The 21,920-nt window shown below is 39.8% G+C and overlaps 2 protein-coding genes across 2 annotated transcripts; both read left to right on the top strand.

Moving 5' to 3' along the window:
* The first annotated feature begins 3,219 nt into the window (after nucleotides 1–3,219).
* LOC111216941 lies at nucleotides 3,220–6,974 on the top strand. Its single transcript, XM_022738604.1, has 3 exons — nucleotides 3,220–3,284; nucleotides 4,991–5,465; nucleotides 6,528–6,974. The coding sequence occupies exons 1-3, from the start codon at nucleotides 3,233–3,235 to the stop codon at nucleotides 6,868–6,870; spliced, it is 870 nt and encodes a 289-aa protein (XP_022594325.1). The 5' UTR covers nucleotides 3,220–3,232; the 3' UTR covers nucleotides 6,871–6,974.
* Nucleotides 6,975–8,065: 1,091 nt separating this feature from the next.
* On the top strand, nucleotides 8,066–21,908 carry ints4 (integrator complex subunit 4). Its single transcript, XM_022738551.1, has 24 exons — nucleotides 8,066–8,170; nucleotides 8,891–9,085; nucleotides 9,335–9,452; nucleotides 9,910–10,016; nucleotides 10,135–10,246; nucleotides 10,608–10,693; nucleotides 11,176–11,226; nucleotides 11,587–11,675; nucleotides 12,081–12,201; nucleotides 13,234–13,305; nucleotides 13,433–13,607; nucleotides 14,086–14,291; nucleotides 14,414–14,556; nucleotides 15,387–15,502; nucleotides 16,422–16,555; nucleotides 17,382–17,548; nucleotides 18,073–18,166; nucleotides 18,398–18,478; nucleotides 18,558–18,688; nucleotides 18,812–18,871; nucleotides 19,032–19,191; nucleotides 19,387–19,530; nucleotides 20,777–20,897; nucleotides 21,184–21,908. Exons 1-24 carry the CDS (start codon nucleotides 8,117–8,119, stop codon nucleotides 21,375–21,377), a joined length of 2,931 nt encoding a protein of 976 aa, XP_022594272.1. The 5' UTR covers nucleotides 8,066–8,116; the 3' UTR covers nucleotides 21,378–21,908.
* The last annotated feature ends 12 nt before the right edge of the window (nucleotides 21,909–21,920 follow it).

Genomic DNA, 21,920 nt, shown 5'->3' with positions numbered 1-21,920 from the left:
CGGTTATATCATTTTTTCACTCACAAGGTTTAGAAGCCGGTTGTTTAATCAGGTACCTTTTGTGAACTTGATTAGCTACACATGACTGGACGTATTGATATGAACACTAATAAACAAATAAAACATGAATAAAAAGAATAAATGCAAACAGTAATAACCAATAGACTTTAACACAAGTAACAAATTCCACATGTTTGAAAAGGAGCTGGAAGATGTTGATACGAATAATTTCCTGCCCCCTCTCTACTGATCAGTAAACCTGATTGAATATAATCTGAAATGATTTATCTGGTGATCAAAAACAGCAAATACAGTAATAGCAGCGTCCACCACAAGTGTCACAGTCATGAGAAAAAGCAACGCCCCCTCCTCCTCCTTGTTCCTCTTAAAAACAATAGTTTGTACCTGTTTTTGAACTGATTTATATTCATGCCTTCCCTCCAGTTCTTCATCTCATTCCTTCCACAGATTCAAATCCCAAAATCTGACACACACATATTTTTACGCATGTACACAGTGTTTTTTAAAATTAGATTTACTCTTACATTGTTCCCCCTCTCTCTGTCCAACAACAGTTTTTGTTGCCAGGAAGTACATTATTTCTTTTGTCTTAAATTCCACCAAGTCAATGAACTTGTGATTTTAAAAACAGTTTCTCATGACATCCAACCTTGTTTACACAAATCAACGGCACTGAGTACTTCAGGTAATATCATCCATCTTTAAACCGTCATCATACAGTTATTCACATATTCAAGCTTCAACTTGCAATTACGTTTCATATGAAATAATTCACAGTTCTATAGTAAGTATACCTATTTGGTACCACTTTACAATCAGACTACCCTTATAAAGGATTTATAAATGGATTACAATGAGATTATTAATTCACTTAACGCTTCATAAATCATAAATAAACAATTATAAACAAGTTATAACACAGTTTTCATACATTTATGCAGGCTCACTATTTTGCAAGATCAAGTTAATGCTTACTAGTCATTAAACCTACTAATGACTTACTATTATTTATAACTTGTAAAAGGAGCCTTATTGTAACTCATTAGTAAATGATGGGTTTTACACTTTACAATAAGACTCTCTTTTACCAGTTATAAATAATATTAGGCTAACTCATCAATAAATGGTGATGTGTTTCAGACTTCACAACATGACACCCTTTTACCAGTTATAAATGTTTGTAACTGATAATAAATGTTTGTAAAAATGAGATGAAGAAACATGAAGCCGATGGAGGGAGAGTCACAGAGATGTGAGATGTGAGCAGTTCACCAAGTAAAGGAAGGTTACCACCTGTGTCCTAAAGAAGAGACCAGCCAGCAAAAAGCATGTTAACCTCCACTGTGCAGAACAATCTGATCACACCTGTGATGAAATTATCGAATGTGTTATAACAGCATATAAATGATTTATAAAGTGTTAACAAGCTAATAAATAAAGTAATTATGAACCATTCATGAATCCTTTATAAGGCTAGTCTTAGTGTAAAGTGGTACCATATATTTTATACCAAGGGGAATTCAGTCATTGAGCAAAATACTGCAACATACACACAATGTTGGGAAATCCACAACTCAGATTATGAGAAACATAAAGGCCAAAGAACCACAACGCTGAACAAGTGTGTCAGCAGAAAGCAGCTCAGTGTTCACCAGTTGCCCTACCTTCACAGCAGACCACTTCCTGTGTGATCAGAGTATCAAAATCAACAACAATAAACAGTGGTTACCCTTCAGGCACAAACACTGTCCCGAGGCCACACATTAGAGCAAACTGCGGTCACATCCATCAACTGCCATGAAGTGTTTTGCCGGGGTGTCCTCGAGCAAGGCAGCGAGCCTCCCTCCTGCTCTTTGAGTGTTTGGATGAGAGCAGAGTCTCGGTGTGTGATCATACATGTAAAAATATGCTGACATAATCGAGATTTAAATTTCTTCTGAATTTCAGCCCTTGATTTAATGAGAGCATTTAAATACGACACCGAAACTGTTCACTGAAAACCAGACTGACTTCCAACTTTTCACGGCTGTGATTGATCAACTTGATGTGACAGGAAACATTAGAGCCTTTTAAATAAAATTTTCATTCAATTCATGAACATTTATGAATGATTAGGTACAAACACAATTTCACTGCAGACTTTATTCAGGCTAATATTTGTTAAGTATGCAATCATTTTTTTGAGACTTTGATGCTTCACCCTGAGGGTCTAATTAATAATAACGAGCTCTCCGTTTTTTCTTTTTGAAAAAAATGCTCTTGTTTGGAAATTAGGAAGATTTGACAGATAATTTTTGATCTCCACCAGAAAAAATCAGGCTAATGTCTAAGTTTCCTTCCTTTGTTCAAAGAAATGGACAATATTTTTACCCCAGTGTGTCACAATCACACTTCCTAGAAGCGAGCAAAGTTGCATACTTGCAATTCACACCTTGGATCACATTAGAAGAAAAGCAGCACTGATCAGAGACAAATAAACATGTTTTCAACTTTTATGCAGACTGACACTTTTTGCTTCCAGAACAGTGCCAAAAAAAAAATGCATGTCATATTAATATAGAGCAACATTTGTCCTGGAAAATGAAAGGGAAAGAATGAGGCAGATTGCTTCTGCTGAAAATGAAGAAATATTACATTTTTCAGGGGGAAAATAATAATGAATGTGTAAATTAAAGATGCAATGTTTCTAATGAATCTATTTTCTGATATGTAGAAGGTGTCATAACATGAAGTAGAACATTACCAATCAGCTGTGAGTGATAACTTTTTCTAGGGCTTTCAACCATCTCATGATCTTCATCTGACATCATCATGGGATGTGGTTAAAGTACATAGTAAGTGGGCTTAATGTTTCCAAAGACAGTGCACACCAAGCCTGCACGCTCAGAAAAGCGACAGTGATGTATTGACAGTGATGTAATGAACAGATTTTGAATATTGGAGGTTTATCGGTCGGCACGTGTGCATCCTCTGATAAGCCACACACACTGAATGCTGTATTCTAGCAGGACATGCTACTTCTCAATATGAAATGCAGAATTTTTAATCAATGATTTTTGATATCTGTTTCCCTCATGCCAGTGCAGATGAAGGCTGATGTGTGTGTGTGTGTGCTGTTGGGTGTAGGACAGGAAGTGAGTCGTCTAGAAGGAGCAGTGGCAGAGAGAGAGCGAGAGTCAAACTGAGCTGCTGTAGAGGTGAAAACACAAACATGACTGGCACAAAAAACCTGATCCTGCTGCTCGCCAGTCTGCTTCTGACAGGTAGGGTTTATTTGATGTTGAGTATCAAAAGTACTGGTTACTGCTGCTATAGTTTGAATTACTTTATATACAGTTAGGAAGTTTTGTCCAGTGGTTTTCCAACATAAGGGATGGGTCACCTCCAGAGGCAGAGGGTCACCAGTTAGATCATTAGATGATGAATAGGAGAAAACGCTGCTACATTAATCGGAGTTGATGTTTTGGAAGTCTCTCTAATCTTTGCGGGGTCACAAGCCAAAAGTGTTGAAACCACTGGTTTAATCTCTAGCAATACAAAGTTTTTCATAAGATGATCATATGTTGTTTTTTTTTCAATATAAAAACATGATTTTAAGTAGCAGTCAAATAAATCGTGAAATCAGCAGGAAATGGAGATAATAAACTACAAACTGTTCTTCACAACAGTGTTTGAGTTCATGTTGTTGCTTCTTACTTTCCACCACTGGATTTGGTTTGGTTTCAATTTCTGCTCCTGATATTTGGCCTCAGTCAAAGTCTCACTTGAAGGATTTCTACATTTCTCTTATTCTATAAAACAAACAATCTGTATTTATGAAAACGTCCAACTGCTTTAGGCGGATGATTGTAGCCAAAAGCTTCAGGGCAGGTATGTGCTCCTGGTTTTAGAATACATCTCCTTTACTGTCATTTGAATAACGGATAGCTTTACCTCTTCAGGCCTATAAAAATGAAATTAGAATATTACTCAGTAGAATGCATACCTGAATAAGACTGACTGAATGCCTTTTTATACTTATACCACTTTATACTTTTTATCTGCTGCTACTGTATTTTAACTTTAACTTTAAAGGTAACTTTAACTGTTACCTTGTGCAATAATTCAATGTCCACCACTTGAGCACCTTATTACAACTGTACAATGTCCATTATGTCTATCCATGTTTGTGTTTGTATATTTATATTTATACATTTTTTGAATATGACTGCACATAAAGCTAGGAGAAACGCAGTTTCGTTCTGCTGTGCACTTCTGTTGTCTGAATGACAATAAGCTTCACTTTGACTCCCGCCAAGGCCAAACACTGGCGGAACATCTCACAATCTTAAGGAAAGTTGTATAAAAAAATGAATCCTGTATCTGCCCCTTTAGCCAGATGTACACTATAATGTGATGGGTTCTTCACTGAGCCATGTCCCATCCCCGCTGCAAGTGTGTTCAGATCGGTTCAGTAGGCCTACTTCTTGCGTAACCTGCTGACAAACAAACAAACAAACAAATAAACAAACAAACAAACAAACATCTCCTCTCTTTTAACATTTTATTATTCTGTCTTTTAATCTGTCTTCTTTCCATTTAATCTTTATTTTTATTAGATTTTTAATACCCTACCTTTTATTTCTGGTTTTACTCACTTTAATACATGTCCTCTCTTTTATCTTTATCACTCCAAAGATCTCCATCTTTGCTTTCCAGTCTTCAGTGTTTCCTCAGCGCAAATGTATGAGATTCATGATAGTGTTTCCTTTGTTCCTGTTATCATTGTCTTATTTTATTGTTTTTATTTATCACTTGGTCATCGATTGTTCCGTGTAAATGTGTGTGTGTGTGTGTGTGTGTGTGTGTGTGTGTGTGTGTGTGTGTGTGTGTGTGGCGGGGCTACAACCTATACATATATATATATATATATGTTGTAGCTATAGAAATGTGACTTGACTGTGCGGCTGACTGACTCTTGTGTTTCCAGGTGCGTGGTGTAAAAAAGAAGCGGTGTTTGTGTACAGGAGACTTGGAGGTAGCGCCCTCCTCCCATGTACCAACCTGGTCTCCTCAGACTGCTCCGTCATCACCTGGACCTTCTACAAGGGGGGGCAGGTGCGGTACACCCAGGAGGTCAGCGGGGGCCAGGTGAGGGCAGACTCAGACAAGTCCAGCCGCATGTCCGTCACATCCAACTGCTCTCTCTGCCTCCACGACCTCAGGGTCGACGACGCCGGCTCTTACGTCTGCCTGAAGGATGGAAACGCCATCGCTAACGTTTACCTTTCTGTCCTCACCATCACTGTTCTTTCCAAAATCAGTGACCTGCAGGCTGGAGGAAACCTCACCCTGAGCTGCATCCTCTTCACTTACTATGATGCTGGGAGCTGCAAGGCATACTCCAGCGGGTTCAGCCTCAGCTGGGTGACTGAGGACGGTGCTGTGCTGCCCAAAGACAGCAGGTTGTCAGATCTCCGTCGTATGTCTGTCAATAGTCACTGTGCTACCTTTGTTACATTTATGAGGCAAATTGCTATTTATTTACCTCATTGTTTACTAGTTTTAACAATTGATCTACTATAGAAGAAACAAAAGAATGTAAATGTAATGGAAGAAACAAAAAAGTAACCAATATAGAAATAATAATAATAATAAGAAGAAGAAAAAGAAGAAGAAGAAGAAGAAGAAGAAGAAAGAGAAATAATGCACCCACACATTTGTGAGATAGTTTCATTTATCGTGACAGGTGACCTAATTTAGTCTCAGAACAATAATTCTAACAGGAAACATTAATCAACAATGTCAAAATGACCTAAACGTTATTTCAAATAATGTTACAAAATGGAAAAAATCTACTTGTTTGAAAACGAATTAAAACATTTGCTGTGGAGGCTGATTTCCTCCAGGAAAGAAAACAAAAAGTTAGGAATTATGAAAATAAATAAATAAAAATTGATTGATAAATTTTAAAATAATACAATTTTTGATTTAAAAGGGCAAAAATGTGGCTGCTGCTCAGTTTTCTTAACATTAAAGGACAAGGTATGATGTTATTGATTTACTTGTCAACAAATCCCATGAAAAGATCAAAACCAACGTGTCCATCTGACTCTCAACTGTGTCTGTGGCTCTCAACCCCACCTCCACTGGAACCTATCAAGACCTTTAATCACAAATATAAAGTTGAATTCTTAAAAAAGGCTCAGTAATTTCCTAAAACACCTGGTCGCTGTAGTAATAATCCATGTTTGGTGCTGTAGTGAGTATTTGTGGAACCAGGATGATGTACCAAGTGTGTGATTGTCAAAATAAACTGCTGTGTGTGTTCATGGTGTGTTTCACTGATGTGTTTTAAATCGTGGAGCTCTACGCTTCATTGTTGGTTTGGGTCTGCTCGTGAGGTTTGTTGACAATAAGATATAAAATATCACCCAACTAACAACTCAAAAACAGCAAAAATGTATAAAACATTAACAACTGATGAATGACAGCAACGATTTTCTGATGATCTCCCCTCCGTGCAGGTATGAGCTGATTGGCCGCACCCGTTGCAACATCACTCTGGTCACAATACTCCAGCAGGAAGACAACAACAGGAAGTGGAGGTGTCAGGTGAACACCACAGAAAACGGCAGGGCAGTGTTCCAGGACTTCACATCCGCCTTTTTGTTCCAAAATCCTTCCACAGCCCAGGATCTGAATCTTTCCTCTACCGTGGATTGTCCATTCCAGCTGCCCATCAGCCGCATCGTGCTCTGTGTGGCTCTACCAGTCATGGTGATCATAGTGGGAATCTTCACATGGAGAGGAGACCGTAAGAGGGCCAAAGCATCTGCAGCTGACATCGAGCTCCAGAAAATCGGATGACTGTTGATCACTGTATCTGTCCTTGAGTTGTTTTAAGATTATTATTTTCATATTTTCATTCATAAAGACATATTACAACAACTTTGGCTGAAATAAACCATAAACGTAAATACCAAAAAAAACAAACTACTGCACATTGTCTTTTCTTAATGGCTGCAAGATTTTCATTGCAGTATTTATCAGGCAACAATACAGTTGGTCTATCAAAAGAGCTTAAAATGTACAGATATGATAGTTTGCAAATGTATATATTGTACACGTTATTTTATCGAGCACCTCTCACAGAAACTGGAAAATCAGAACAGAAAAAATAAAGAGGGGGAGTAGTCTGATTCAATAAAGGCAGATTGAATGTGTTCAGTTTATGCACATACAACAGGTACTTAAAGGCAGAATAAACACAAAAATCTGTGAATGGCAGCTGCACTGGGGTGCAACATGGCTTAAGTTTGTAGATTTTCGACAGTTGTGATTCTCACATGGTTTTGTTGGCATTGAGCAGCTTCCTCTCTTTCTTCTTTGTATAATTAATTAGAAATAAACATAAAACATATATCAGTCTTAGAAATTTCATGTGATGTCCATTTCAATATAAGTCCTGACTAAAATCTTAAGCAACTAATTTTTTCTTCATGTTACTTTCCCTCTGCATGGTTGAGCAAGAAAACACTGTCTATAGAAGCACAAAAATAGCAATTCATGCTAAAAAAAAAAAAGACTTTCACCTTATTGTAAACCTATCCTCTAAATCAAACCCTACACTTACTAAGATAAGATAAGATAAGATAAGATAAGATAAGATAAGATAAGATAAGATAAGATAAGATAAGATAAGGGAAATCACAGTGTCACAACAGCAAAGTGGACAGTACAAGAAAGAAAAACTGCTTATGGCAGTAACAAACACTTAGGACGATAAATAATAGATAATAACATACAATATATGTACAATTCCAAATTACAGAAATTTACTAATTAGCAATACTACACCTAACACCTCTACCTCTATACCTAACGCAGGCCTACATTCCTGAATATAAATACCTGGCTTCATAATCACGATTTGTCGTCAGTTGTCAATTTTAATAAAAATACATTATTAGCGGGTAAACTACATCAGAACCATCAGAACGAGCACAATTTCCAAACGCGTTTTACTTAAGGTACCGTACCTACGGGAGTCAAAGAGGGACAATTCCGTGTTGCTGCCGGAGAGGAAAGCTTAGCTAACCATCTTTCCCAGAACATGGCAGCACATCTGAAAAAGCGAGTTTATGAGGAATTTTCCAAAGTTGTACAGGTGAGCACATGAAGCCCTCTTACTGCTGCTCGCATTAGACTCATAACCCGAGATGAACGACGTGTTTGAGAGCTAACTAACATGCTCACGCTAATGCTAAATGGCTAACGAACATAACAACAGCCAGCCGCTCACAGTCACAACACAGCACTGATGACCTCTGTGATCTTTCAACAAAATAAAAACAGTTGTTTGACAGCTGTAGATATAAGCAGGCCTGTTGACTTGTTAATTTGACTAAACTAACCTGAACAGCAGTGAGCTAACAGCCTCGGGAAGGAATATGTTAGTCAATATTCATGTTAGCTACCTTTACAGAGTGAGCGATTTCTTGTTACAAAGTCTTAATTGACAGGTGCACACCACGCCTGTAAACCTGTAAAAGTGAATGGCCGGTTGTTGTTTTCTGACTCAGTAACTTAAACATGAGATTTATTAGTTATCCTCTTCCTAGCCATTGCTGTCAATATCCGTCCTTAACTGATCTGGTCAGTGTTTACAGAAATATTTTTAATTATATTTTTTATTATTATTATGAAATAAAAAATATTGTTTATTAAATTATTATCTGATGTGACCTTTCCATGTTAGTGAAGTCACTTCAAAACAAAAGATTGCATCAATTTGCCATATGTCTAAGTTTTGGATTATTACATCATAGTGAAACTTACAGTATTATGTTAAAGATGTTAATATTTCAATGCTTTTGCATGCTGACAGATTCCCCATGAAGAAACTCCGGCCAAGAAGTTACGTCTGTCCAAACCCAGTAAATCTGCAGCTCTGCACATTGACCTCTGTAAGGCCACAAACTCCACTGATGCCCTGCAGTACCTGCTGCAGTTTGCACGCAAGCCTGTGGAGGCAGAGAGTGTGGAGGGTGTGATCCGAATCCTGTTGGAGCACTACTACAAGGTAAAGAACTACTGAGAGCTTAAGAAATATAAAGATAATCTCTGCATAGTTGTAAAAAAAAATAGCTCTGATGTGCTCATAAATAGTCTATAGTACCTTTTATTGAAACTGTGTTTCACATGAAGGAGATAAAACTATGCTCTATAAAGGTTTTACACTATTTATAATGTCTTAAAGTTAACGTGTTCAGTCTAAGCTGAAGTGAACAGACAAAACACATCTGATGTCCATGATGTTGTCTTCTTCCAGGAGACAGATAATTCGGTGAGGCTGAAGATTGCCTCTCTGCTGGGTCTGCTGTCCAAAACACAGGGCTTCAGCCCCGACTGCATCGTTGACGACAGCATTAACACACTCAGCAATGAGAGTAAGATGCATTTACAGTCTGAACCTTGGGTTTTTTTACTCACTTATTTACACATATTCACATTAGATTCTCTGTCATTCTGTTTTTTTTCTTCACTTTTACAGTCAATAAACCATAATTACACTTTATTAGATTGTTTGTTAGTAACTTTAACTGAGAAAGAGATTTCTTACGGTCTTCACTGAGCAATGCCCACGCAGTGTTTGTGAAAACATATTAATGATTCATAAATTGCATCAATGTTGCTAAGCAGTATTATTGTTCCTGTGCACTGAGCAGTGTAACAAACATGTCAGAAAGGGTTTTAAGTTTCAGTGGAAACCTCACATTCATCTTTAGCAAAGCACTAAAAACATTTAATCTAAAATTACATTTATTCAAAACATTTGATCTCCCCACTAAAAAAAAAACACAAACTCTAATAGTTGCTCTGTTCTGCTTCTCTCTGTGTCTGCAGAGTCCCATCAGGTCCTTGCGCAGCTGCTGGACACTCTGCTGGTTATTGGTACACAACTACCTGAGAGTCCCACAGTCCGACAAAGGCTCATAGAGGTGGCCTGCAAGGTGACGAACGCACGCACATGTACAGTACTCATTAAGTGTTTGCTCAACACAGACTAAACGTGAGTCTCTGCGCAGAGCAGTGAAACAGGTTTGTATTTTTTCTCTTTCTTCCCCTCAGCACCTGTCTGATACATACTTCGGGGTGAGGAACAAGTGTCTGCAGCTCCTGGGATGTCTCGGCATTGTGGAGAGTCCTCTGAACAAAGACGAAGGACTGGGCACATCGATAGGTGTGGGCCATTTCTTAATTTAATTAGATGGCTGAATTCTGACTCTGACTTTCTTAATGTTTGGGTACAATGCGGGAATGCTTTCAAACTGAATCATGTGTCCTCAGTGCCTTAAATTGTTTCAAATATAGAGAGGATTGTATGTAAAAATTGTTTTTCTTTGATTTTTTTCCTTTTTGTGGCAGAATTGATCGTAAATAATATTAATTGTTTGCGATTATAGTTGAGTTCACTCAAAATTAACTCTCAAATCTTATGAAAACTCACATTTATGAGTTGTGATCAAAGCTTTGAGTTGTTGTGTGATGTGTTAGCATGGTTTTGTTGGGATGTGTATTTTACATGTTGCTTGGTGCACCAGGAGGAGTGAGGGACGTCCAGAGTATCATCAGTGACTACTTTGGTGACCAGGACCCCAGAGTCCGCACTGCAGCCATCAAAGCCATGGTAGGGCACCGCCAACACCTGCACTTACCAACAACTAACCAGCACCACATTCATGTATTTAGGGAACTCAAACAATGCAATTACAGTCATCAGTGAAAGGGTGGGAGGGTGGTTTTCTTAAAATAATTATTAAATAAACCATCTGATACAGTGCTCCACTGCAAATGTTTTAAATACAGAGTCTTTTGTGACAAATAATTAAATAATATACACAGCTCCATTACTTCAGGTCCTGTCAAACAAGTAACAACCCTTATCCACTTCACCGGAGTCAGTGAGGGTTGATGACATACTGTGATTGGCCAACGACTCAACCCATTTGAAATTGTTTTAAAAAAAAAAAACAACAACAAAAAAAGCAACTGTATATGTGCTGGTCAGTGTTGATATAGTGGTGGGCTGCCTCAGATAAATCAATGTATGGGAAACACTGGATTCTTTGTGTATAACTCAGCTCATTGTGTGTGTTGATTGTTCTCCAGCTGCAGCTGCATGAGAGAGGAATGAAGATCCATCAGATCATTTATGACCAGGTAACAGCACTGTTTAATGTTTAGACCTGTGTGTTCAGGTAACATGTTGGATATAGTTCAATTTTTATGATGTGTTCCTGTGCCTGTGCTATTACAAGACAGATCTACAAGACAGATCTGTGGCTGAATAATAATAAAAAAAAAATCATAATAACAACAAGTGTCTGCCATGAGGAAGGTGTGGATTACTGTTAATTATAAGGGAAGGATAAGGATAGAATTAGCAGACAATCACAGCTACAGTGGATGTATGACTAGTGCAAATGTGTAGTTAATGTATCTGTGTGTGTGTGTGAACATATTTGAGAATTGTAAATGTAATTGGCAGATTCAAGTGAACTGTTGGAAATGTGTTTGCAGGCCTGCAGGTTGCTGTCAGATGATTATGAGCAGGTCCGTTCTGCGGCGGTGCAGATGGTTTGGGTGCTCAGCCAGCTGTACCCAGAGAGGTGAGAAGACCGTGACATTCAGAGTGACTTACTGTCGGTGTAGGTGTAGATTTAGCTGCACTCTCTCAGCATTGTAACAACAGCGACAGCAGGGAAGCTGAGTACTAACCACTCATGTCTGTAACACTTGTTTCTGCCCAAGTGTTCTTCAGTCAGACACTGAAAACTTTGTATTATGTTAAATTGTGCTCCTGTGATGCTACAGCTTATTGCCTTGATAATATTTGCTATGTTGCTTGCTGATATTTTGATTTGGTTAGCTGGTTACGTGAATGCTGAAGGTTACCAAAAATAAGTGACACTTTACATTTTAGATTTCCAAGTAGCCATTTTCTGACTGGCTACAACAGTTTTTGCTGTGGCCTTGCCTGACTTGCAGTTCACTGTTCTCTCTGGTCCAATCAGCATCGTGCCCATCCCATCATCTAATGAAGAGATCCGACTGGTTGATGATGCGTTTGGGAAGATCAGTCACATGGTCAGTGATGGCTCCTGGATGGTTCGGGTACAGGCTGCCAAAACACTGGTGAGACCAACACACACTGTAGTCATACAGTTATTTCCATCCCCATAATTACTTTTTTCAATCTAGGCCTGATAGACAGAGTTAGCTAACTTGCGTTGTGTTGTGAGTATTTGCAGCATAAGTGTTGTCAAACTAATGAAAATGTTTTCTGAAGTTGTTTTGTCTGTTTTTTTCTCATGTGTATTCTTAAATTGCAGTGTGTTGAGCTCTCAGGGCCACTGTAAAATAAGCTCTTGAGTCACTTTGACATAAGGGTCACTACAGCAGTCTATGTTGGATGTAGTAACATTTCTCTAGCAGTTCTAACAACGCACAAGTCTCTGAATGCTGTTCACTATTATCATCCCCTTTATACAAAAATATTGATTTTAATTTATACTACAAATTAATCTGAAGGGATTTTTCTGACATCATTTCCCTTTTGGTGCACGGCAAAATAGATTGTAAAATGACTCACCCTTGTATAACCACAGTAATTATCAGACAAGCTCTCTCCCTCCTTTTCATTTTCAAACTTTTCAGCTGCACAGATGAATAAATATCCAACAAAATACTTTACATACTGTGCAGCATGTAAGCAAATAGGAATCAGTGCGAGGCTTTACTGAACATCTTATCATTATTTGTTTGTGCGCTGTTTGCATTATAAAGGAGGTGGTAGAACTATCTGTCCAATAAATGATGATGTATGTGGATATTATACACTCTCACTGGTCATCGAAAAGGCTTTTAACAGCAAAATACATTTTTAAATCCATCTCCGATTTGGCATGTGACACTCTTCTTTCTTCAGGTCATTAAACCTTTCAACTCACCAATGTCACATGAGCATCGTGGCTATTTCTGCAGCAGCTCTGTCAAGCCTGAATAAAGCCATAACAAACATTTACATTATAGACACCTATATCTCTATGACAAAAAGCCAGTAATGTTGCACATTCTGTATTTGAAAAGGAGTTTTGATTGCAACACAAACACAACAATATCTATAGTGAAACTTGTTGATGTTTTTTTTGTGTGTGTGTGTGTCAGGGTTCAATGCTGCAGGTCAGTCCTCACTTTCTGGAGCAAACTTTGGATAAGAAGCTGATGTCAGATCTCAGGGTGAGTACTTGTTGATTTTTTTTTTTTTTGTTAATAGGAAATCTCTGCGCAAAATAAGAAACTCTTATAATGTTAATCAGCACACCTCCCCTCACTGCCTCTCCCTCCTCTTCTTTTCTGCGTCCAGAGGAAGCGTACAGCCCATGAACGGGCCAAGGAGCTCTTTGCCTCTGGTGAGTTCTCCTCTGGCAGGAAGTGGGCCGATGACGCCCCCAAGGAGAAACTTGACACCAACACCGTCAACCTCATCGCCTCAGGTGCCTGCGGTGCCTTTGTTCACGGACTGGAGGACGAGATGTTTGGTACGGAAAACATGATGCTGCATATCTTTGTTTTTCAGTAAATGAGAGAGCCCAAAGGGTTGTGATGTTCAGCTCACACAGCCATGTCTCATCTTCATATATGATTAGGATTTTGTTGATTTATAATCAATTAAATAGGAGATAATATGTATCTGTTGCATCAAAACTTATCTTTGTCTTATTTGACCTTTTTTTTAATGTCTCCCAAAAGAGGCCATCCGGTGACAAAGTGATTTTGGCTTTTTACCACATGATATGTTTCCATGATTTTCTCCAAGGTCTTACAGTGTCAGCAAATATGAATAATTTCAAATTAAAATGTAACTTATAAGAAAGTCAGAGACTGTTATTTCTGTCCAACTCCTCTCTTCACTCGCCCTCCCTCATCCCGTACTCATTGGATTTACTGTATTGCTCTACATATTTAATGTTCTCTGACTGCAGTGCTTTTCCCCAATGGTCTCTAATATATTTTCAGAGGTCCGTATCGCGGCGGTGGAGGCGTTGTGCCAGCTGGCTCGGTCATCTCCGACCTTTGCCGAAAAGTGTCTGGACTTCCTGGTCGACATGTTCAATGACGAGATTGAGGAAGTGAGGCTGCAGTCCATTCACGTGCTGAGAGAAATCTCTACCCATATAACTCTCAGGGAGGACCAGCTGGACACTGTGCTGGCTGTGTTGGAGGTATACGCACAAATACACTCACTCAGGTCAAACTGTCTGTGAAGTATTCTCTGGTTTGTTACACAACAACTTCTTTAAGCCTGATATATGCCCACATTGATTAAGCCGCTGTCGGTCTCCAGGACTCGTCTCGTGACATCAGAGAAGCTCTCCATGAATTACTTTGTTACACCAACGTCTCCACTAAAGAGTGTATCCAGCTGGCTCTGCTGGAGCTGCTGAAGAACCTCAACAAGTATCCCACTGACCGCAACTCTGTCTGGAAGTAAGACTGTGTGTTTGTGTGTGTGCGTGTGTGTGTGTGTGTGCGTCCGTGCATGTGGCTGTTCCATGTTCAGGAGGCAAGTTCAGGATTGGGACTAGGGTTCAAGTCAGTGGTTCTCAAATCTGTGCTGCACGCTGGGGCACCTTAAGCAACCTGAGGGGCCTAGGGAGCTGCAAGCTTTGTTCATTTTCCCACTGTACAATTTTAAATAAAACAACAAGGTGACACTTACATTAAATATATTTACAACTATATTACAACAAAGCTCCGTTATCTCAAGATAACCGGATAAAAAAATTATTGCCTTTCTCGACTTCAGTGTATTGTCGTGGAAATATGGTACAATACTCATGGAAGTGACTGTGATTTTCAACCCCAGCAGAGCAACAACAACAGTAAGAATTAGAACAATAGAGCCCTGAATCTGGTGGTATTGTTCTTATTAAAGATTCAGAAAGCAAAGGAACAATATAAACGTATTCCTGCTGTTATACAAACACTTTGTAATGCCCCTTTAGCTTTTACAGCTATAGCTCCAGGTGAACGATTACATGATCCAAACTACATGAAAAAACTGACCCTGACCCTGCTCCTCTTAGTTCTTGTTTTCATGTGACTGCAGAGATATCACTGGTCAGCTATGAAGGAACACTTGGTTTATCATTAACACTCTTTCAGAAATTCAAAATCATATTGAACAGCTCAGTAAGTAAATGGCCCATCATTACTCCCATCAAAAGCTGGATGAAAGGTGACAGAAGCAGTTTTCACTGGATAGAAACTGTCTGTTGATGACCCGATGATTGATTGTGTTTTTTATTTCCTCTCAGGTGTCTGATGTTCATGGGTTCCCGCCACCCAACACTGGTGTTGCCGCTGGTTTCTGAACTGCTGAGCACACACCCGTATTTTGACACACCAGAGCCTGACATGGACGATCCAGCCTGTATCCTTCACGCACCTGAAAACTCTTAAAACACACACACATTAATGCAAACAAGCCACATCAACCTGATTTTGAAGCAGTCTCCACATCAGCCTTGATACATTATAATTTGTTGTTTTTCTTTTTCTAATGCCACATTTTTATTGTAAATCAGTTGTTAATAAAAGGCAGTGGTTTATAGCCATGTTGAGCTTCAGTTAGGCACCAGCCAAGGACTGGCAGTACAACCAAGACTTGCACTGTTGTAATCGGTCAGTTGTTTGGCAGGTCAGCATTAAAAGTTGGCAGTTTCTTCCATATTACAGTCTGTGGACTGCAGAGTAAAGTATACACAACTCAAATGATGACACACAGATGGAACTAAAAATCTGGAAAAACATAGCTTGGACCCTAAAACAAATGTTTTTCTTGATCCGTCTTTATATCTGATTTAATTTAGTCCTTTCTGTATTGAGAGGAAGTTGTTGGCACAAGCGGAAAAAGGATTTAAGAACAGTCACATGTAGCAGCCGAGACAAACTTTAAATGCTGAATGTCTACGCAGTGTTTGTCTCATTTTATCATTAACAGATTATTTCTAATACTGTTGCTGTACAGACATAAAATGTGTCTAAAAAATATTAAACCACTGCCAGGAAAGATCAATACGCAGAAAATGAATTAAACTAAACCATGACGAGGTTTACAGCCGACAAACAATACAAGGTGACAATGAAGTTTTCCCCAATATTGAAATTTCTTCCTTTTCTGTAGAAAACAGATCACTCCGCTGCACTGTTTATACATGTTGTTACGTTCTGAATATTAAAGCTGTCTGAACAGTGCAGCTTCACCACAGTCACTGTGTTTATGTTTATTACAGTGTCTCAGAAGAACCTTGAACCATTTTTTCTTTCTTGACTCTGGTTGTTGATCTCAGACATCGCGGTGCTGGTGTTGGTGTTCAACGCTGCCAAGTCGTGCCCCACCATGCCGGCGCTGTTCTCCGACCACACCTTCAGACACTACGTCTACCTGAGGGACAGTCTGTCACACCTTGTACCACCACTAAGAGTGAGAACTGACACACTGCAGTATTCAGAATAAGGTCATATTCCTGCAGTTCATGTCAATATTGACACTGACAGGAACGTTTTATCGCCTGTTCATAACCGCGGCCAAGGATGTTATGTTTTCAAAAAGTACTGAACCAATTTGCACCAAACTTGGTGCAGGGGTGAAAGTTGGGCCAGGGAAGAACCCATTTTGGTGCTGACGCAGTTAAAAGGGTGGGTCTGGGAATTTTTTTTTATCACTTTCCTAAACATCTTGAGACATTTTCATCAGTTTCTCAAGAAATAATGTCTGGATCTACTCAGGGCCATTCTAGTTTACAATGTGTAACCCTAACCCTTTAAAGGCAAAGCTACATATAGACGGTTCCAGTGCCACGTTCCAAGTACCAATCCCAGTTTTCTAAAATACCAGGTGACGCCTTCAGATCACCTGTGTCGTCAGACCAACAGAAAACATTCAATATTTTTGCCTGAAAAATGAGGATTAGTCGATTATTGAAATTGTTGCTTTTTTAGGGCTTTTCCAACATATAACCAGAGAGTAAAGTTAGCCACAATACTGTTCAAACATCAATAACATTTAGTGAAATTACCATCCCAAGTCATAATAGTCTGAATGATGCTGTACACGAGTTGTAGTTGTCTCTCGGCTTGTGTTTAGTCAGTCAGAATCGTTCAGCTCTGCAAACTCAAACCCAGTTGTTGGGTCTTCAGAAAGTCCTACTTAAGGAGCAGGAAATTTATGGGGCCAAAACTGGAACCAGGTTCCTGCTGTTTAGTAGTGCACTCACTGTCTCACCTGTAACTGTCCTCCTATCTTTTAGTTGCCGGGCAGGAAGCAGGTGTATGGTCTGGACTCAGTGGATTCGGGTTCTGGTTCAGGTTCTGTGGAATCAGCTCAGCTTTTCCTTCAACAGAGTTTAAACAGGGTCAGCACCATCCAGAACCTGGAAGCACCTGGAGCTCAGGACCTCCTGGATTTCACTATACGGTATACACACACACACACACACACACACACACACACACACACACACACACACACACACACACACACACACACACAAAGCCCTGCTTTTTCCTACACTTTTTACCTGGGTAGTAATTGTCACTTTATTCACATGTTTTATGTGGGAGCTCCAGAAACGTCTTAGAAGCTTTTGTATTTTTAAAAATCAAAACACTAATAATGAACAAAGTTTGCAAATAACATCTACAAACCAGGGTCTGGTCATTTTTGTACTGTTTCAGTAGTGATGGTCTTCACCTTCCGGAGGTCCTGGCTATCAGTGTTAATGTTTTTGTGACAGTGGCATCCTGTGGCAAAACCCAGCATATAACCTTTGTATCCTGCAGAATCACACACTAATATGTGATCGAAATTTGACTGTAATGAATGTTATTGTTACTTTTTAAGGAGTTGAAAAATTTACAGTGCTGGAGGTTTTTTTTTTATGATTTAAAAATGTCTTGGAGTTTGAGGTTTTCTGTCCTGGTCTTCTGCGTGTCTGCCAGAGACCTGCAGCGGCTGGGGGAACTGCAGACAGAGCTCGCTGGAGCTGCTGATTTCTGTGCCACATACCTGCGCTGCCAGCTGCTGCTCATCAAGGTAGGAGCGTGTGTGTGTCTGTGTTTTTTCTATTATGCTTTGTTTGCTATGTGTTTTAATATGTGAAGGCTGATGTTACTTTCAAGACAAAAATGCTCCAAACAGCAAATGTGGAGGTGGGGGGTGGTGGTGGTGGGGGAGGGGGGTAACATTAGCCAAAGTTTAAGGAAACAGATGTGTGTTCTCAAAGTGGAGATCCTCATGTTTTTGACCTTTGTCTTGGTTCCTCAGGCTCTGCAGGAGAAGCTGTGGAACATGGCCGTCCCTCTCTGCCTCAAACAAAACGTCACGGCAACAGCAGCAGCTCAACAGGTCAGCACACCCAGATGTTGGTATTACCACAGCTGTGAGGTCATATAGGTCAAGTAGCATGACTGTGATTTCGTTGCAGATTTTAGAGGAAACCTACAAGCTGGAGTTTCTGTACTGTGGGTTGGAAAGCAGACAGGTGGCCACGATACATCATGTTCGCCTCCAGGCCAAAGCCCTGCAGCTCATCCTGACTGCTCGCACCAGGCAAGGGTCAGTACACACACACACACACACATATTCACCTCATACATTAAAGACTTCATGTGGACCACATCTGTAAACACACAGCATCACTATACTGTATACACATGTTTCTTTGTCAACTTTCTTCAGGTTGGATCCTCTCATCAGCAGCTGTGAGAAGTTTTTGCAGGACGTTGAGTCTTTTCAGAGGTAATATCTTTATGTGTGTGTGTGTGTGTGTGTGTGTGTGTGTGTGTGTGTGTGTGTGTGTGTGTGTGTGTTTGCATAGTGGAGTTTTTGTGGTAGAGTCCCCCTCCTCCTTACTGGGTCCACTCACTATTTTTTATTCCATGTTTTCTGCAACCTGCAGGCTGTTTCTGACAGAGCTGCCCCACCTCCAGGACAGTTTTGTGGATAAGCTTTTGGAGCTGATGCCGCGGCTGTCGTCCTGTAAACCAGTTGAGCTGGTGAAGATCCTCCAGACGACCCTCAGACAGAGTGGCCTGCTGCAGCTCAAACTGCCTGAACAGGTATAATGAATAAACAAGACTGAACTTCCAGTCTTTCACCCTCTCATGTAGTGTGTATTTTCAAGTGCACCATGGCACGAGTTAGAATTTTTGGACCATTAGAGTTTTTTAGCCAGTTAAGGAATTTCTACCCAACAGCAGTGATGTAGCGTTTGAGTTTTTTGTTGTTGATAACATTTGCTTGCTGGTCAACAGATCCATCGGGCGACAGCCACAATCATAGAGCCAACAGGGGAGTCCGACAATCCACTGAGGTTCACAACTGGCCTGGTGGTGGCGCTAGACATCGACGCAACACTAGAGCACGTCCAGGATCCGCAGAACAGTGTGAAAGTACAGGTCAGTTTGATGCACAGCTAAATAACCAACCTCAGTTGACATTTTGGGTTTTGGTCCGTGTCGGAATTACAGTCTTCATCTTTTGCAGGTGGTGGCGAGCTGTTCAATACAGTTCGTTTTTTACTATTACTTTAGAGTATGGCTAAAAAACTCAGGGATAAAAGTGTAATGTTAAAGAGTCAGTTTTTATTTGTAACACTAAAGACACAGCATACTCTATGTCTAACTATATAAGTAGTATTTAAAAAAAAATAAATAAACACACACAGCATACATCCTGCTGTGAGGTATGAAAGTAAGGTCACTTGCTTCCAACATAAAAACTCTTGAACTTGAATAAAAATAAGTTTAAGAAAAACAGTGTGCAGTGTAAAAGAAGATGTGCAGTGTGCCTCTCTAGTCTCTGCTGCAGGTTTTGTGACAGGAACACGAGCCTGTGAACCAGTGTCTAGTTTGTGGGACACCCTGTGGCATGTCACAGTGTTAGCCCTGGTGCTAAACACCCTTTCAGAAGGAGAGCTTGAGGCCAGGAAACTGGTATTTTTTTGCAAAATGCCTGAACTTTGGGAACGTTGCTTCATGATGCTAAGAGAGAGGCCTGAGTGTAGGAAAGTGGTGAAATTTGCCACAGTGGCATGTGTGCATGCAGAAGCATGAGAGAGAGAGAGAGATCGCACTATACGGCTTTCCTGTTCAAGTACATGTAGATCGTAACCTGCTGAGCAATTATTCTGCACATTGGTCATTTCATTTCTCTTCTATAAAATAGTATTGAATATATCAATACTTTTGGGTCATTAATGCTGAGTTTGTTGCAAAAAATGACTTTGAAGTTGTGCTACATTGGTTTAAAATGAAGCCAACTGAGCTTGACCGAGTCAGATCAGGTAACGTACAGTTAGGGTTCAAATTAAAACGCTGACGGGGCCATTTTGTTCAACAACAAAAAAAATCTATCATTACTGATCAATTCAAAAGTTCAGTTTGTAAAGATTAAAGTTCCTACACTTGAAATAAAACATACTAGTTTTCACTTGCTTATAATTTTATTGCTGAAATACCTTCAAAACAATGGAAGTTTGCTTTTGTTGGTTGATTGATAGTGACTGTCGTCTACTCATAAAAATGCAGATTTCACATTTAGCGGCAGCCACGTCAACTCTTTAAAATATAACCCTTAACTGTGGATATGAATACTGGCTGAATCACCTGCTGTCTGCTCACCATACACGCCTTCTGTCTGTAGGTTTTGTATCCAGACGGCCAGAGTCATGTGATCCATCCTAGACCTGGAGACTTCAGAAAACCTGGACCTAACAGACACAGACTCATCACACAGGTCTACCTCTCCCACACCGCATGGACAGGTGGGTTTCACACTCACATCTGAGATTCGTGTTGCATATTCTAATGTGTCACCTAGAGGTTCACCAAACTAATTCCATCTGTTCCTGCACTCTGTGTGTGCTCACATACCTGTTTCAAGTTCACACCAGCATTAGTAGCCATTGCTACTTCAACTGTCAAATCCTAATTTTCTGAATCGATTCATATTCAAATCGTTTCAAATGTGTCCTGATTGTTTTTGTATTGGATGTAGATACACTCCTCAGTGTGCTCAGTTTGACTGTTTCTCTCTGGTCTGTCTCTCAGAGCCGTCTCAGATCGAGGTGCGCCTCCTGCTGGCCTACAGCTCCTCCTCCACCTCCCTCTCTTCCTCAGCCTCCAAGCAGGGATGGAGCGACAGCATCGACAGCATCCCACCATCCGAGGCCGCTGTCGAGGGAACCATCCCATTCAGCAAGCCAGTCAAAGTCTACATCATGCCCAAACCTGCCAGGCGCTAACAAAACCCTGGACACGGGAAAGATGGACAAGGCTCTAACTCTTCTCAGCTTTCACATGTATGAGCTATGTTAAGGTCATTAATGTCAGCTGTGTCAGGTCACATTTCCCTTCACGATGACTGAAGTCGATTCAAAACTGTACAGAAAAGATGAAACCGTTTTGCTTTCTCTTCAAAAACACATTCATTTTTAAAATTAGGGCAAGTGAGTGGCATCCATTAAAATCATTTATAGCTAAGTAGTAAGAAGCATAAGAGAATGTCATTTGTACAGGGAATATTTTTGTACTCCGCACTTTGTTTCTTATGAAGACAAACGTGTGATGGCGATGACTCATTTTCTAATTTTATTTTCTGTAGCAAACAAGCAGAAATACATTTTCACCTCATGAGAAATGTACCATATGTTCATTCTTCATTACAAAAAAGTTCTTTAAAAAGGTCAAATGTATCTGTATTTCATTGTCAATTTGATCCTCAATCTTTGAAATTACATCAGTGACAGAAATGAACTTCTTCCTGTTTAGAGAACAGTTTAGAGAAC

Source organism: Seriola dumerili, unplaced genomic scaffold (genome assembly GCF_002260705.1).
Source record: "Seriola dumerili isolate Sdu_G_001 unplaced genomic scaffold, Sdu_1.0 BDQW01000036.1, whole genome shotgun sequence".
NCBI classification, from domain to species: domain Eukaryota; kingdom Metazoa; phylum Chordata; class Actinopteri; order Carangiformes; family Carangidae; genus Seriola; species Seriola dumerili.
The sequence above is the reverse complement of the archived record's forward strand: the minus strand, read 5'-3'. Positions and strand labels throughout refer to the sequence as shown.